Here is a 17,304-nt window from a genome sequence, read left to right on the forward strand (position 1 = left end):
TCAGGTTTATTTTCTGAACATTTTTTAAATCTTCAGCATTATAATGGCAATAACTACTACAGTATGCAAGAAAATGTAAACACATCTGTGCAGGTAGCTACATTTCCTCCCTGGGCACAGACTTCTTGTGTGATGGTAGAATTGAACAGGCCTCCACTCGCCTTGGCAGTTAGGCTCCACCAAGGTCTGCTCTGCAAAGTCCCAACATGAGGAATGAAATGGTTCCTGACCTCAGAACCAGAGACTAAAATGGCATAGTTATTGACATAGCCAAGGCCCACCTAAAGCAGCAGGAAGATGGGTGTTTGTGTATGTGTGTGTGTGTGGGGGGGTGGGGGGTGTATTTCCCTGCAGGAAAGAAAGGGAACTCTGGACATTCCAAAGTCACTCAGGGCTCTAGTCAAACAGTTTGTCACAGGAGCACAGTCCTTGGTTTCTGGACTTCTCTGTCATGTTTCTGGAGACCTGAGAAGAGAATTTCCCATGAATAAGTAATTAAAAGAAAGCTCTTAGCATTTTCAAGGAAACCACAATTCTAATTTAAATTAGTTCCTGTTGGGTGGATACTGCATTTAAAGTTTCCAAGAATCAAGTTTATACAACTTCCAAAATAAAGTGCATTTTGAATAATGATATACACCCTAGCCCCTGATGGAGTCTTGATATTTACCCAATTGATTTCTGTCACCAGGTGGGGAAGAGCTGGGGGATCAGGAGTCAGCCCTTCTCCTAGGTGGAAAGAGGATGGCATTTCGGAGGTGACTCCAGGTTTGAATCTGGACTGACACTGCCATTTGCTGTCAAAGCTCTTTGTATCTGTAAAATTGCAAGACCTCATCTGTGAACTGGAAAAGCTATTCATCTCATGATGTCTTGGTAACCATCTGGTGCATTTTAGGACCCTAAAAAGGTAGCTGCTGTTATTATATTTGATTCACAGAATCTGCAGATAAAATGAACTTGGAGGCCTAATTGTTCCCCCAATGGGACAATCTCTAGGTGTTCAAGGTTGGAATTCCAGGCCAACTCCATGCTATATCAATAGAGAGCCCCACTGCAACCTACCTGTTTTCCTGCCTCTTTATCATTGTACCCAAGGTCCCATTCCCCTTCCCCACTGCACATACACACAGTTAGCGGTATACAACAGCATTCAGCAAGCTTCCTCTGCCCTGCTTTCTGCTCAGTAGGAGTAGGTAGAGGGGTGTTAATGTTATTAAGTTCAGATTCTGCAGAACCCCAAATTTCTATCTCAGCTAACATGTGGCCAGACTCTCTCTTTTATCTCTTCTAACCCTTCCTTTTCTCAAGTGTCTGGCACTTTTGTCTCTTTATGCTCAAGCCCTGTGAACCCAATGCTCTCCTTGGGGCACAGTTAGTCCCTACAACATGACCCAAAGGGCAATTCTTTGAGACTCTATTCTTTGAGATTCTAGATGCAGATTAGTGTGTGTGTGTGTGTGTGTGTGTAAACTCAAACTATACTTCAAATTTAAGTCTTGCTCTCAACCCAAAGTTGTTTCTCCCCTACTGTTAGTAGTTCATCTTTCAGAGGCACTGTTATTTATAAATCTTCTATGTCTCCTTCCTCTCTTGCTTTTAATCATTTTTTCTTTCTTTCCTCATTTCCGTCCCTCTTTTTTCTATAAACAAAACCACATTACATTGTTAGATTCCTTGCTTTCTTTAATTCAACAACATTGGTATAAAGTTTAAGGCTACTTTTAGAGTTAGATTTTTCTACCCTTTAAACAGTATTTTCCAAATCTTTATGCTAGTGTTACTCCTAAAAACTACTGAAGGCATACCAAAAATGTAACCTTTCATTCACTTATGAAGTAAAGCCATAATATTAAATGCTATATGCAGGAAACTTTAAAAAGATACCATAAAGGTAAATTTTTTTAAAATTATATTTTATTTTTAGTGGTATGAAATCTTTTTGTATCCTGAAGTATTACCGTTAACCTTTTTAATAGGATCAATGCATTGGATATGCTTTGTCATTTCTGAAAAACACTTTGTGATAAAGCAATTCAAACATCTACTTATTTGCTTAATTTATTTTGACTTGGTTTCCAAAGCCATCTGAACTGAAAAAGATACTTCACCAAGATATACAGATCCAAATGGAAGAAAATCCTCATTAGATAACCTTTATCAACACCCCCAACTCATTTTTCAATCCCATCTATCTTTTATGCAAAAATATTTGTTGAAAAATTTCCTGACTTAAGGACTGTGGATTTTTCCCCTATATTATATGCACAATATGTGGAAGCTCATCCAAACATCTGTTTTCAAAATATTCTTGCTATAGACTGAACTTCTTTAGAAATTACTTTCTCACTAATTGTTAAAGTATCACTTCTACCTTGGAAGACAGATTGTGTTTACTTTTTAAAAAATATCTGCTAAATGACATTAAAAATACCCACTTGCCATGACAGAAAATAACACCTCATTGTAAGACTTGTCATTTTGTCTAAGAAAGAATGCATGGCTGATGCTCAGATTCAACAATGCCTTGAATATACTATGAGATTATCAGTGTGCTACAGGATACCTACCGTACATTCCAAATCACTTAGCAAAGTGTTAACAAAAGTTATTGATATTGTTTTCTTTTTATTCAATAAATCATGTTGGTAGCTTCCTATCAGCACATAAGTTGCAGTTCTTGGCAGTATGCCAGACCCAAACCATGAGAAACCTCATTCCTCAACCCCTTTCCACCCTACCCTCCCTTTCAGCTGTCTGTTGACAGTAGTGGCATGGCTCACGTGAGACATGCCTCATGTCTGGACTTGGGAGGGCACAGTGACCACTTGACATTAAATATTTGTAAAGCCTAATTCTTTTCTCATTTGGAATGAAACCAACACAGGGAGTCTACTGTTTTCTCCCTAGACCTCATAGATTATCTAGAGCATCTCATGTGAAGTATTAACCCCCTTTGGAAATTCTCTCTAAAAGGACAAAGGAATTTCTCAAATTAAATTAAAAGACTTGTTTCTTTTAGTCTCTGAACTACTTTCTCTTATTTTTAAAAAAATATTTATATATTTATGCATATATAACTGGGGTACAGGCCAGAAGTACAGGGGTGGTGAGAAGATTTACCAGAGAGAATGGGGAGCAGAACGATGAAGTACATTGTTGAGGGGGGCAGCGGGTGAGGCAGGAGAGTGCTGGGCCATGGGTCACCTCCCTAGTCAGGGACTGAACACAAACTAAAGCTGCTGGAGCTAGCTTCTTTGCAGTGCTAAGCTTTAACCCATTGCACCACCAGGGAGGGCCCTGAGCTACCTTCTTTTAAAGTTAAGGATACCTTCCATAGTCAGTATTCTTAGCACTCAAGGTAGGATTTGAGGGTGTTGGGAAGGATTGCTCTGGAAAGGCCTAGCAAGTGGTTGCCCCCCTCCCAGTATGTCCCAGTATCCCAATACCTGGGACAGAGAAGTGACAAAAAGGACATAGTCTATAATTTCCATTTATTGAGTTATTAGTGCTATTCTCTATGCTTAGAGTTCTATAGAAATGGTTCTCTTTGTTAACTGTAGTTATTTTCTCTCACTACAATGGAAGCACTGAATTAGGGAATTCTGTACTATTGCTCCTAACGGAAATAAAAGATTTGGTTTCTACTGGCCACTGGTCACAACATTTTTGTCAACCCATCAAGACATAACCTTGTTTTGTGTTTCTGTTTAAACATAACTTATTTAATATTTATTGTTGTTTTGTTAACATTGAATTCATGGGACAGCACTATTGCTCATGCCTGAATAATACTGTCTGACATATTTTCCCTCAATGAAACATGACTTGTCTATTGAAGTACTAGACAGCACTTTGGCATTCTACTTCAGAGCCCTGTTAAACAGAAAACCACCCACAAAAAGCAGCAAATAAGACAGTTATATGTTTGCAGCATGAGGTTGAAATAAGAAGTCAGAGCAGAACCTTGTTTATTCAGCTGAGAACATGCACATTTGGCTACTCAAACTTTTCATCACTGCATGTTCAAGAATGACTGCAAAAGTGAGAATTTGCATTGGGATTTCAAGTAAATTTTTAGTGAGTAGATGAATAAAAATACAGACTCCATGAATAATGATGATTGACTCTGTCATTTCATGCTATCTTACCAATTAAGTACTGTCACAAATGATATGTGTACTGGAAGCAAGCTCAGAAATCTCCTCTTCTCTCTATCTTCTTTGACACTTTGGGAGGTTAACACAGTGAAATGACTTATCCAGAAACATTCAGTGCATTCATGACCCACATGGAACTAATCTCCCCATCTCACAGTCACAGTTGGTACGCTTCCCAATACATATTTATGGGGCTGAATGCGATTATTTCAACTTTGCAGATGGAGCTATATGCAGATTTTTGCACACTCTATCCATTTTATCCTCTGCAATAATTAAAATAAGCTTTCGATACACAATATTTGAATTGAAGACTTGTAGTATGTAGGCACAATGAAAACTATGAATAAAAACAAAGGATGTGAAAAAACCTGAATGAAATCAAGTGAGAAATTAGTAAAATATTTGCAGCAAGAACAGGCTTTGACTTTTTATATTGAGTTATCCAATGAGCCATTTCTTAGATGGGTAATATGAGAGGGAAATGAATGATGTGGAAAAGCCAAATGTGCTGGAGAGTTTCAGAGATATGAACACATGATACATAAATAGAAAAGATGTGCCAAGATGTGATATTTTGGAAAATAACTAATGTATGCATATTTATAAACAAATCTATTTTGATGCCAGATTATCTCAAATTTTTGTTGCTAGTCCTACAATTATACAAAATTAGATTATTCTTTATTTGGCTTAAAGAAGTACAGAATTTAAAACCCACATTAAAAATGGCTCATAACTAATGTGGCCTGCAGGCTATTAGATGAATATGTATATTTCAAATGGACCAATAAATTAAAAAAAAAGAAAAAAGAAAAAGCAAATTCAGTATATTCTCTGGTAGATCCTCTGCTTGTCATCAATTCATACATCATTACTTTTATATGTGCATCTAGTTCCAAAAATTACACAAATTACCTTTTGTGGTAAGACTTTCTCCATGCCCAAGGCCAGCCCTACCACTATTATAACTTTTATATCAATATTTTATCACTATTATATCAGTACTGTTTTATCCAGTAATATTTACAAGACAGTTTCACATGCATGTTTTAACAAACTTCTTACTGAAGCCAATGTTGTTACAACTTTACTCATTTATTACAGTTTTCACATATTCTTGGAATTAAAATTTCTATTGAAGACCCTGATAGCCCATTGTCCAGTTCCATCTGGATTGGTGTTTCAGAATCTATTCTTGCATCCTTTCAGTTAGAAGATGCAACTCCCACTCATGCACAAAAGTAAGGGACCATCTCTACTTAAAACAGAACCTGGTTGTTACAAGGAAAAAGTTTTTATTGATGAGAAACAGTTTTCAGATATAAAAAAGACAATCATTTCTATTTTCAATTTTCAACATTTTCAATTTTGAAAATTTTCAGAGGTTAAAATCCTGAAGTGTCTTGTTTTAGGAAAGTTTCTTCATCATAAGGATCCCACCCTCTTTCATAAATGAATCGATTAATCATGTCAAAAGATCTCAGAGGCTGGTCATATGGTAAAATGTGTCCTCCACCGCGAACAATGACCTGAAAGGAGAAAGCAAGAAGAAAAGAAATTTAGAGGAGGAGATATTCTAAATGAATGAAAGGTTATAACCCATATTAAAATATACTTATAGCTGGGCCCTCCTTGGTTGTGCAGTGGGTTAAAGCACAGCACTAAGAAGCTAAAGCCACTTCAGCATGAGTTTGATCCCTGCCCTAGAGGTGACCACATGGTGCAGCAGACCTCTCCTGACCCGCGGGTTGTTTCCCTCAGCAGTGTTCTTCATCAGTGGGCCTGTTCTGCTCTACACTCTGTCTCTGGTGAATCTTCTCACCGCCCCTGCACCTCTGGACTGTATTCCAGTTCTGTATGCATAAATAAAATAAATCTTTAAAATACACTTATATACTTAAAATTTACATGTAATCCAGAACATGTTTTACCAATCCACATATTTGTGGAGGCTGATTGTCTTACTTTTCGATAGATTTAATAATAGGTAAATGAAGGATGAAAGTTTTTAAATGGTTCTCAGACATCCCTGAAGGATGGGTTCAAAGTTCCCAGAGAACAAAATAATCTGTGGCTGCTCTTATATAAAATGATGTATTTACATATAACTTACACATACCTGCCTGTCTAACTTAAATCACCTCTCAATAACTTATAAGGTGCCTAATCACAGAGTATTTTTGATTCCTGGTTGGTCGAATCTCTTGATACAAAAGGCCTATTACAGTTATTAAATTTTATACCAACTTGTGCTCATTTAGGAGTAAAGTCTTTCTCATGTGCTACAAAATTCCAAAATATGTTCCATAGCAAATTTGTATAGTTATTTTACTAATGTTAAACTCAAAAATAAATTTACAGCACTGAAAAATAAGCTTCTCTGTTGAATGTAGCCTCAGCAGTTTTTAGAGGTGAAGCAAAATGTGATAAGGCTGTGACTACATATTTAAATGTGACAACATGAATCCCTAGGCTCACTGAAAAAAAAAAAACAGTCTCATCATCAGAATGTGTATTTTGGGTGTTCCTACATTACAGCTGAAACCTCTATCATGTGTTTCAGGTGTTCCGGGAGAGTTACAAATGTGACATGAATTTTTAAAAAGTTATACAAACCCTTTAAAGTTTCACCTAATTATATTTTAGAAAATTATATAATTCTTCCTGGGGCTGGAAACATAGATGTGGCAGGAAAAGTTCCTGGATGTGTCTTTGGAGATTATGACATATAGAGGGAGACTTATGTGGATGTGGTTTTCTTGTGTGAGGAAACACTTTATGGGGGTCTTGGAGGAGCAGATCCCTGGATAGATGGTGGTGGGTGGCATGGCAGCACATGAAACTTCATGGCAAGAGGGTCTGTTTTTGAAGAGTTAAGAGGGAAAACCAGGCAGAGTGGAACTGGTAAACACTGGTGAGGTAGTGTGTACTCCTTGTGACATGCTTCTGGGAGGCCTGGAACCTATCCTATGGGTGTGCGTGTGTGTGTGTGTGCATGTGCGTGCTATCGCCATTCTAGATGTTTTAAAATGAATCATTAAGTAGCATTCAGGATATTCACTCTGTTGTGGCTGGCACCACTAGCTACCTGCAGAATGTGTCCAACTTTTTCCAAAGGAGCCCTACCTTTGGAATTAGTCTATTCCCATTTACCCTTACCCGCCAGCCTCTGGCAATCAGAATCTGCTTTCTTGTCTCTGCATTTGCCCATTTTAGAGAAATCCTAAAGGATAGTGATAGGCTCAGATTTGAATATAGAAAAAGTACTTAATACATAATTAGGGAGCAGATTTGGAAGGGAGCTATATTGAGTCAGGGAGGCAAATTAGGAGACTAATTGAATGAAAACCAATATAGGTTCATAGGAAAGATGGTGAGAAGAGTATGGAGAAGGGGGTATCAGGGTACAACTAATAAAATTTGTGATTAATCAGATGTAAAGGTTAAGTGACAGTGCCTTCTCCACCCTGATAAACATACACACATCTTCCCCATTTTAGGCTTCTGACATGGACAGTTTTGCAAAGGGTGATACTGTGAACCAAGAAAGAAGCAAAGAATAGTGGGGAGAAGCAGGTTTGGGAGGCAGACATACAGGATAGATTTATGGTTCGTTTTTCACTATAGTATGGTGCAGACACACAAGATAATCTTGCTTGTTATGGTTTCTGATTTATACTAAAGTTCTCTTACTATTTTTATTCCAGTCTATGTTTCTGAAATTTTACCTTTAGCTTTCAGACACTAACCATTAGTAGATGTGATATAAATATGTATTCAAATAAAAAATATACATATTATAAAAGAAAACATATTTGTAAATGAGAATAAAACCATGGGGCCCTCCCTGGTGGTCCAGCAGGTTAAAGCACAGCACTAAGAAGCTAAAACCACTTCACCATGAGTTTGATCCCTACCCAGAAGGTGGTTAAAAAAAAGAAAAAAGCCATAATCTCCTAACAAAGAATGAAAAAAAATCACCTAAAAAAAAAAAAAAAAAAGCATAGGGCCCTCCCTGGTGGCACAACGGGTTAGGATGCAGCACTGCAAGCTAGCTGCTGCAGCCATTTCAGTGTGAGTTGGATCCCCAGCTCTGGAGGTGATCCACATGGTGCTGCAGACCTCTCCTGAGCAGTGTACTTGTCAATCTGCCTGTTCTGCTCCCCACTCTGTTTCTGGTGAAGCCTCTCACGGCCCCTGCACCTCTGGTTTGTACCCCAGTTCTGTATGCATAAATAAATAAATCTTAAAATAAAATCACAAACCCACAACACTTGGGTAAACTAGCCTTCAAATTTAGCATGCCACACTTCTGGTGTAATGAGAGTTATTGAATAGGAGGGGGAAGGTGCAGTAGCTGACCCAACTGTAGTCATCATAGAGGTACTGCTCCTGGGAGCAGTGGATACAGAGCTTGTTCCCCAAGACTTCCTAGATAAGCCATCCTATTAATCAGTTGCATCATTGCTGTACTTTAGCATTTCACTGTGGTTATGATACAATAGCATGCATCAAACCAATCCTACTTTATAAGCACAGTACAAGTTGAATTTAATAAGAAAAGAAAATGGTATAAAAATATCAATAAGTAACAAGGACTTGAGAGACCAAAATCATGGAGAAAATAATGGAGAATTGTAGGGAAGTGAATCTAACACTTCAAGTCACTTTTCCCTTTGGTAAATTCACCCATTTTTAAGCTTCACTGGCAGGAAGGCAGGCGAGTGCAAGAATATGAGCAAAAAGTGACAGGTGAAAGATGAAAAGCTAAGGAGAACTTTTAGTTTATGATGCTTGGGAAAACCAAAAGACAAAAAACAAACAACAAAACTGCCAGGGAAACAAAAGGCAAAATTTGTAACTGTAGGCTTCTCAAAGAGTAAAGACATGGTACATGCCATGAACATTTTGTTAGACGCATGAAAGACAAGGTCTTAGAAGTAATGAAAACCAGAAGCTGGTTAGTCCTCACAAAACCTGAAATCTGGCACTAAATCATCATCTCAGTCTCTAACTGAATCATCAAGTTGATTTGCCCCTACCTTAAATGCCTTCCAGAAAAAGTAAATCCTCTGCAGGAAGATAACATTGTTTTGTATATTTTTTCATACCTTTTGTTTAACATTCAATAAAATTTAGGCATGCTAAAAGTCAAGATGATATGTCAAAGAACCAAGGAGGGAAAAAAAAAAAGACTTTAGAAAAAAACCACAATAATTCAGATATTAGAGTTATTGGATGAAGATTTTCAAATAACTATGAACAAAATATTCAATAAATTAAGTAACTAAAGAGAATCACCAGATAATTAGAATTTAAATAAGAGTCAAATAAAATTCTAAAATCAAAGAATGATTTGCCCATTGTTAATTGAAATTAAGAGCCTAAGAAGTTTAGTAGATTTGACATGGAAAAAGAACAGCTACATGAACTTATGACAAGTCAGTAGAAAACATGCAGACTAAAGTATGGCGAATAAAGGTATAAAAATATAGAAGAAACAAATGGAGTCTTGGGAAAAGATGATAAGGAAGGAATGGTATTAAACAAGTAGTAAATTTTAGAGATTCTGGCTGAAAAATTTCTAAAATTGACAAAAGCCATCAAAGTAGTATTGAAAATCTCTGTGGACTTAAACAGGAAAAATATAAAGTAAACGAACCCCATGCTGGCCACATGATAACATGTGTTCTTCACCCAAGATTTTTGATGCTCATATAGGAACACAATATTCTAGGATAGTAAGGTTAGTACAAACTTCTGATTCTGGATTTTGAACATGGATAATTGTTGGAAGAATAATGACAATGGTTATTTATTAATGAAAACCATCTCTGTTCAGGCACTGTATTTAGTATCCTATAAATAACTGTCCCACACAATGCACAACTATTGCAAGAGGTATTATTTTTTTACTGGACAGTACAATTAAGAAACTGAGACTCAGAGATTAATTCACTTGTTCAAGGTCATACAGCTTTCTGTGCCTCAAATCATGCTCCTAAGCCACAAGGCACTATGCCACTCCCAAGGGTACACTGCTAAAACCAAAGACAAGAAATCTTAAAAGTTGTCAGAGAGAAAAAAACAGTGCTTTCAAATAACCTCTAAGATTCAAGAAAGCTGGCTATTCCATGGTAACAATGGATATTAGAAGACGGTGAAGCTTTATCTTTAAGGTTCTGAAAGAAAATAATTACTGTCTAGAATTTCAACATAAATATATTTTCTTTCTTTTTTTTCTAGAATTATCTCTGATAAAGGGATTCCACCTTTTTTAAAAAAAATATTCATTTATGCATACAGAACTGAGGTACAGGCCAGAGGTGGGGGGTGGAGAGAGACTTCACCTGAGACATAAGTGGGAGCAGAACAGGTAGATATACTGAAATGCACTGCTAAGGGAAGCAATGGGAGGGACAGGAGAGGTCTATCATGCCATGTGGGTCTCCTCCCTGTCTGAGGATCAAACTTGTGCTGAAGTGGTTGTGGACAGTTTTACAGTACTGTGCTTTAATCCATTTTACGACCAGAAAGGGCACCGTAAATATATTTTCAAAGAAACAAAAACCTGAAAATATTATTGCTAGCAGACCTACACTTGAAAAAATGCTAAAAGTTGTTATTCAGACACAGAGACAACTATTTTTAATACAACATGAAAATGTAGAGAAAAGTAAAAACAATTTCTATGTAAAAATAAAATCAATACTGATGATGCTGATAATAATGACTATGGGTTTGAACTAAATAAAGTTTTTAAAAAGGAAAACGGAGGCACAAAAGTTATAATAAAATTTTGTAAAGTACTTGCATGTCTGGAAAGTGATAAATGTACTATTAATTCACAGTGGTTTTTCTTGAGTCAGGATAAATCTTGTAATTTCTAAGCATCGAAAGCAAAAATAATAAAGTAATATATCATTAAGAGCTAATAGTCATAAGGCCTCCAAACAAAGATTTGATAAAAAGATGATAGAAAATGGTAGAGATACTTCTATGTGACATCAAAACAGATTTCTGACAATTGGGGGAACTTCTTAGAAGAAATCTTGTGACTTATATGTCTTTAGAGTGATACCAAAAAAAAAAAAAATGCCTAAGAGGGGAAGACCTTCAGTCAAATCTCCTCATCTCATGTTACCAAGTCAGTAAATTGTTTCAATCTGCTATGGATGTGTCTAATTTTTAAAAAAGAAAAAGGCATGGACTTTTTTTTCTAAATTAACTGGAAAGAATCTTTATGCTAATGTCAGCAAGGTTGGTAGGTATGACTAAAGGTAGAACCTTATATTTCCTTGGTCTTCATAGTCAGAGGGAAACTAAAATCACAGTGTCAACCAAGTATAAAGGCTAAGGGCCGGAACTCAGGATTCAGCAGATTTGTCTGTGAGCCCAGCTCTGTGACTTTTGCACAATGACTTATCTGCTTCTATTTTTTCATCCATGAATGGGGAATAGAAGTAGGGTGACCAGTTGTCCCAACTTGCCCAGGACTGAAAGGTTTCCGGAAATACAGAATTTTTAGTGCTTAAACTGCAAAAGTGCTCTAAGCAGCTCAAGATGGTTGGTCACTGTAAGGATATTTAACATTCTATGAAAAACCAAAGAGAAAACATACAAAATGTTACATGACACTCAGAGCACAGATATATACAAAGCTTACAGCATGTGCCCTGTAGGTGAATAACAAAGCACTCAACTAAAGGTCACTCATACTAATATTATCTGAAAATTTTATGGTCAAAGGAATTTTTTTTCCTTCAATAAGTTACAATATTAATAAACATTAAATTCATCACTATGCTTTTTTCAGAAAGAGAGGATTATAATATATTCTCTAGGAGGGGAACTGTTTTCTTTCCAGTCTTCTTTTATCTCCATACTATGAATCCTACTTTCCCTTGGGAAAGTTCCCAACTCAAATAAGAAAGCAGCTTGAACATGAGAACAAACTACCGTCAATATCTTGACTTTGCTGTTTAGAATGAACTTTATCCCTTAAGCTTGCCAAAACCATGATCCAGCCCATTCTTTCTCTCTACCTTCTTTCACCACATGCAGTGCCAAACACTCTCTTCTCCCCACATAGAAATGTCAAGTGAGCAAGACCTTACTTGTCTTAACAGAATGGCAAAAAGCTGTTCTTTTTTTTTTTTTTTTCCTTTTAAGAATCCACTTTACAACCCAGGATTTGATGCAATTAAAAACAAAACAAAACATCACCCTTCATATCCAGTCTTTCATATTTTTTATATTTTATACAAGAGGATAAAAAAAAAAACATGATCCAGTTCTTTAATTAACCTTACTCAATGTCTAGCTTTATGATTAACAATTGTAGTTTTCTTTTGGAGGATAGAATAAGAGCAGGGAGGAGAGGGAAGAGGTTACAGTAGCAAACACTCTCTATCAGGAGTGTAGTGAGAATCTTGACTCACCATCTTCTGGGTAACTTGGGAACAAAAGCCAGCCAACCTGCTAGCTTTTCTGCCTGCCAACAGCAATATGTGATGCTCTAGCAACTGTACATTGGAGCTCTTGCCTACTGGCTCAAGAGAGCCAATTATGCACATTACTTGCTGCCCAACTCTACATTTAGTCAAGTTGGTAGTTTAAAATCAGCCACAGTGGTAATATTTACACCATGGAAATTGGTAAATACTACAGATCAGCATCTCCCCTTCTGGGTAAACATGTAACATTTGGGCATTCTTCTTCCCTGAAATAAATGGAAGGAACTTCCACCCAAATGGGTGAATTTTAAGGGCCAAGACTTCTCATACACCTTGGCTCAAGAAATCAGATGGACTGGATTCCAAATATTGACAGAAAGGTGAGAAGGTGCTGTTGCTCACATCCTTCTTGCCTACTCTTGCTGAGCTCGGGTATTATTGGCAATGATAGTTTCGAGTCTATGTCACCACATTCTTGGGATCCTTCTGCTTGTATCAGAGTTCCTGGGACACTGTGAACCAGAGAGGGTGTCCAGACTCAACTATGTTCTTGACCCACAGCTTGAGGCAACCCCAGACCTACAAATGTCCCCAAGTTCTGGGAATTTAGGCTATGGCAAATATTAAGGATGCTATTTGTAGGGAAAAAAACAAGGCATATAGTATTTGCCATAAAAGCAGAGATTGTGCAGGGTAGAAATTATGCTCTCTCCCCAGCTCACCATGTAATAATATTATTACACAACTTTATTTTGTTCCATCAAGTTCCCCATTTCTCTATCCCACTCTTCTCCCCATCTTATTTATATTTTTGGTTCTGTTTAACATTCTCACAAGTAATTTTGCGAATCTGGTTATACCTCAAATTAAAACAACAAGTCACTGTTTAAAAAGCAACCCCCAATTCCCTCTTTGTTCCTCAAATATCATTAATTTTTAAAATCCATTCTCCAAGTGGGGATAATACTTTAAACGCTAGACTTCTTAGAATTTATTCACTTCCCCTAATGAAATGGTTCTCTGTTAAATTTCAATAGATTATTAAAAACCACTCAACAGCTAAAAGAAAATTATGCATCATTGCTTAGCTGTTGTACCTCAGTAAATAGATCTGCTATCCAATTTATATTTTAAATAATACAATAAATTAGCTCCCTGAGTATTAACTAAGTGCATATTTGGGTAGCTTAATTTAGAAGCATTCTTTTTATGCTAATCAGTCTGCTCTAATGAAATAAAACTGCATGAACTCTTGGCAAATAATCAGAGTAAAATTGGAGTTTCTATTGTTTATTATTTCCTTTGTTTTCAGGAAGCAAGCTGTGTGTCTTTTATAAAAAGGGAAAAAAACCCAAATACCAAGATTTCAATTTTTTGAAGGAGATGATGCTTTAGTAATAAACTTCTACAAGTCCTCACATAATTTTTTCCGGCAGAATATTTCTCCTTTTCTCCCTATGTAACACAGAAAGGCAACAGTCTTCAGCTGACAGTAATAATGAATCTAGTTTAAAGGAGACTGTTGTGAGCTATTTCAGCATGTCTAGTCTATTCCAGAAAGATAAGGTGCGTACGTTAGTGATTAGCCATAAAACTCTTTGAGAACTGCAGTATTAAAACAGACGCACACATGCATGCACAGATGAGTGGGGTGTGGACATGAGGTAGGGGCTCATTGGATTTTAATTCACCCAACGTTTACTGAACCGGGAGCTAACAGGTTTGCTAGAGAGATAACTAAACTGTTATTCTTGTTCTCAAGAAACACAGTGTCAAATGGGGGGAAAAGACAGTTAAATAATAAAACCCCAATGCATTACATAATGTGCACAGGAGGCATTCTGGGAGGAGGGCTTCTGAGAAGTGATGCTAAACTTAGCTTTGTAAGGTAAATAGGGGCTTGCAGACAGTCAGAGGAGTAGAAAAGGGAGGGGATTCCATAGGAATTTCTGGCTAATAAAATAGCAAGGGGTGTTTAGGAGGATGATAAGGGCTTTGTTTTTCAGAATTCTAATTAAGGAGGAGGGAAAGGGAGAGTTTAAGTTTGGAAGGGAAGTAGAGGCCAGATCAAACATCTTCACTATTCTATGAAAAGAGATTGGACTTCATTCTGTATGTAGCAGGGAGTTATTGAAAGAGTTTTAAATAAGAGAAAAGCATGATCAGACTTGAAAACTTTGGAAGGAAGCACAGAGAGGAGGGTAGATTGGAAAGGAGAAGGACTAGTTGAAACCAGTTAAGGAAGTTATTGTAAAAAGGACAAAGTTTAAACAGCACAACTTAAAATACATATAAAAAATGTTCTTGAAAAGCATCATTTATAACTTGCATTTTTTCTTAAAATACTGCAAGGCAAAAATGATTTCACTCTAGAGTTTATACATATTACAAATTCTTATTATGTTACTAAATATTTATAGGGGGTGGTCATCATTTTCTGTCCTCAAACTACTATATATTTTATTGGTTTGTACAAAATCAGGGTCTTATTTTTAAGTAGGTTTTTGAGGCTTCTATGTCAAGCCCTAGGAAATGAATACAATCAGGTGAGCAAGGAGGATGCTGTAAGCAAATGTGAGACATACTAGCTAAGAAACTAGGTGAGGAATATTTACCAATTACTGTGCTGCTTAATTTTCTGGTAAGATTCACAGCAAAGGACTGGTAAATCACTTCCTGTTTTCAATGTGAAAGTGATAGAAGATGGAAGACTTGTATTGTGCTCAAAAATTCTCAGTTTCTTCTCCCGATGTGCCAGGGCTTGTCTGCAAATCCAAGCCACAGGTTGAAATGTTTTATTAGTCGTTTCTTATTATGGAGCCATTGTTGGTGAGGTACAATGAAAAGGGGCTGAAGGAGAGCCTCCCCTTTCTACACAAAGTCAATCGGCAGAGTGAACTGTTTTGTGTCATGAGCTGCTTTGCAGACAGAGATGCAATTTTCTTTCTAAATGTTCTGGACTGAGGTTGGCTACCAAAAATCCAAGTTAAAAAAAAAAATCAGAAAACCCATCTACTAGAGTCACAAAAATGAATCTTTAAGAAATTTAGCTTGTGGAAAAGATCATGCTTAGTGAGATAAGCCAGAAAGAGAAAGAAAAATACTGGATGGTTTCACTCATAGCAGGAGTATAATGGACCAGGCAAGAAAATAACAAAAATAATGAACAACCATATACCAGAGACATGTTGTGGGGGTGGAGTGGGGAATGGGATCAAAAATGGGGGGAGGATCCACCCATTTTTTTGTGGTGGCACACGGGTGATTTGATGATGGGAAACCCGCGGGGATTACAATCGAGATGGAAAAAAAAATGTGCAAAATGATGTAAAAATAAACTTTTGTAATAATTAAAAAAAAACTGAAAGTTCTGTATGCACAAATAAAATAAATCTTGAAAAAAAAAGAAATTTAGCTTGTTCTCTGACTTGCTTTTTCCTGCTGCACTACACAGACTTGGTGAGATGGGCCACATTTCTAAAAACAGTAAGCGGGAGGATATGGAGAAGTGATGAACAGAAACAAAGGCAAAGTGGGAAGTCCCCTCTGGCAAGTTGCTCTAAGAAGACAGAGTTGATGCCAGAATCTAAACCTTGGGACCAAGTTGTTGCATAAAAAAAATTATTAGGGGCAAAAACAATCACATGTCTGTGCTTGATAGTAGAAGAGCAAGAAGTTGTCAAATGTTTGGGGGCTTTGCATGCTAATTTGCATTTTATTCCCTCAGTCTACAGTCTCCTTTTTTCCCCATTTCCATATTAGAAGCTCAGCACCAATAGATGTAAAAGGCTAGATGTTTCATTGATGGTCAACAGTAATGTTTCAGATTATTAATAAACTGGGAAGAGACTCAATGTTTTAGAAAATCTCATTATTCAATTTAGCCACTTTTATTTACTGCTACTTGGTTACCATGAGACTTTAAGAAATGATCTCTCTTAAGGACTGCATTAGACTTGGAGGGGTGTGTGTGTGTGCCTGCATGTGTGTGTGTGTGTGTAGGTCTTCTTGCCCTATGAAAACAAATTAATGCTGAGAGGACCTATAGGCAATAGGAACAAAATTATTATATACTTTCTGAGCACCAGAATGTATGTCAAGTAATATGTAAGTTTTATCTCAATTAATTCTAATAATTACTCCTTCTGTGAAAGACGCAAGTATTATTAATATTATCACTTTGCAGAGGAGGAAGCTCCATGCGAGGTTAAGTAACTTGCCCAAGGTCACACAGCTAACAAGTGCTGGAACAGGGAATTAATCTAGGTCTGACATGTGACCATTTTCTTAGCTCCTCTACTATAATGCCACTTGAATATGTGATAATGAAAGTAGTTAGAGTTGGCCAAGGTAATAAACTATAAATAAAAATCAGCCTATTTGTTAGTGAAACTCCTAACTTCTCATACTGAGGTCACCAAAGATGGTCTATCGTTTGGTTTGGAAAGGGTTTATAAATTTTTTCAGCACTTCAAAATAGTCTACTATATGGATTCTTAGTCTTTCTTTGTGCCATTGACTTTTATGCCTGGAGAAGCCTATGGACACTGTTCAGAATACACACAGACACACATATATGTATATGTGTTTAGATTATAAATGAAGTCATTACATAGAAATGATGAAAACAGAAAAAATAAATTAGTGCTATAGCAATATATGAACATACTCACACATCAACACAT

At 36.7% G+C, this 17,304-nt stretch overlaps 1 protein-coding gene across 2 annotated transcripts in view; it reads right to left on the reverse strand.

The window, feature by feature from the left end:
• Window positions 1–3,954: 3,954 nt before the first annotated feature.
• The window catches only part of CPVL (carboxypeptidase, vitellogenic-like), a 113,559-nt gene continuing 100,209 nt past the window's right edge, over window positions 3,955–17,304 (reverse strand). For both annotated transcript variants that reach the window (XM_012721058.1, XM_012721059.1), the window contains exon 13: window positions 3,955–5,692. In XM_012721058.1, coding sequence (XP_012576512.1) covers window positions 5,549–5,692 — 144 coding nt within the window. In that variant the 3' untranslated portion in view covers window positions 3,955–5,548. The remainder of the gene's footprint in view (window positions 5,693–17,304) is intronic.

Source organism: Condylura cristata, unplaced genomic scaffold, assembly GCF_000260355.1.
Source record: "Condylura cristata isolate star-nosed mole 26May11 unplaced genomic scaffold, ConCri1.0 scaffold00005, whole genome shotgun sequence".
In the NCBI taxonomy this organism is placed as follows: Eukaryota; Metazoa; Chordata; class Mammalia; order Eulipotyphla; family Talpidae; genus Condylura; species Condylura cristata.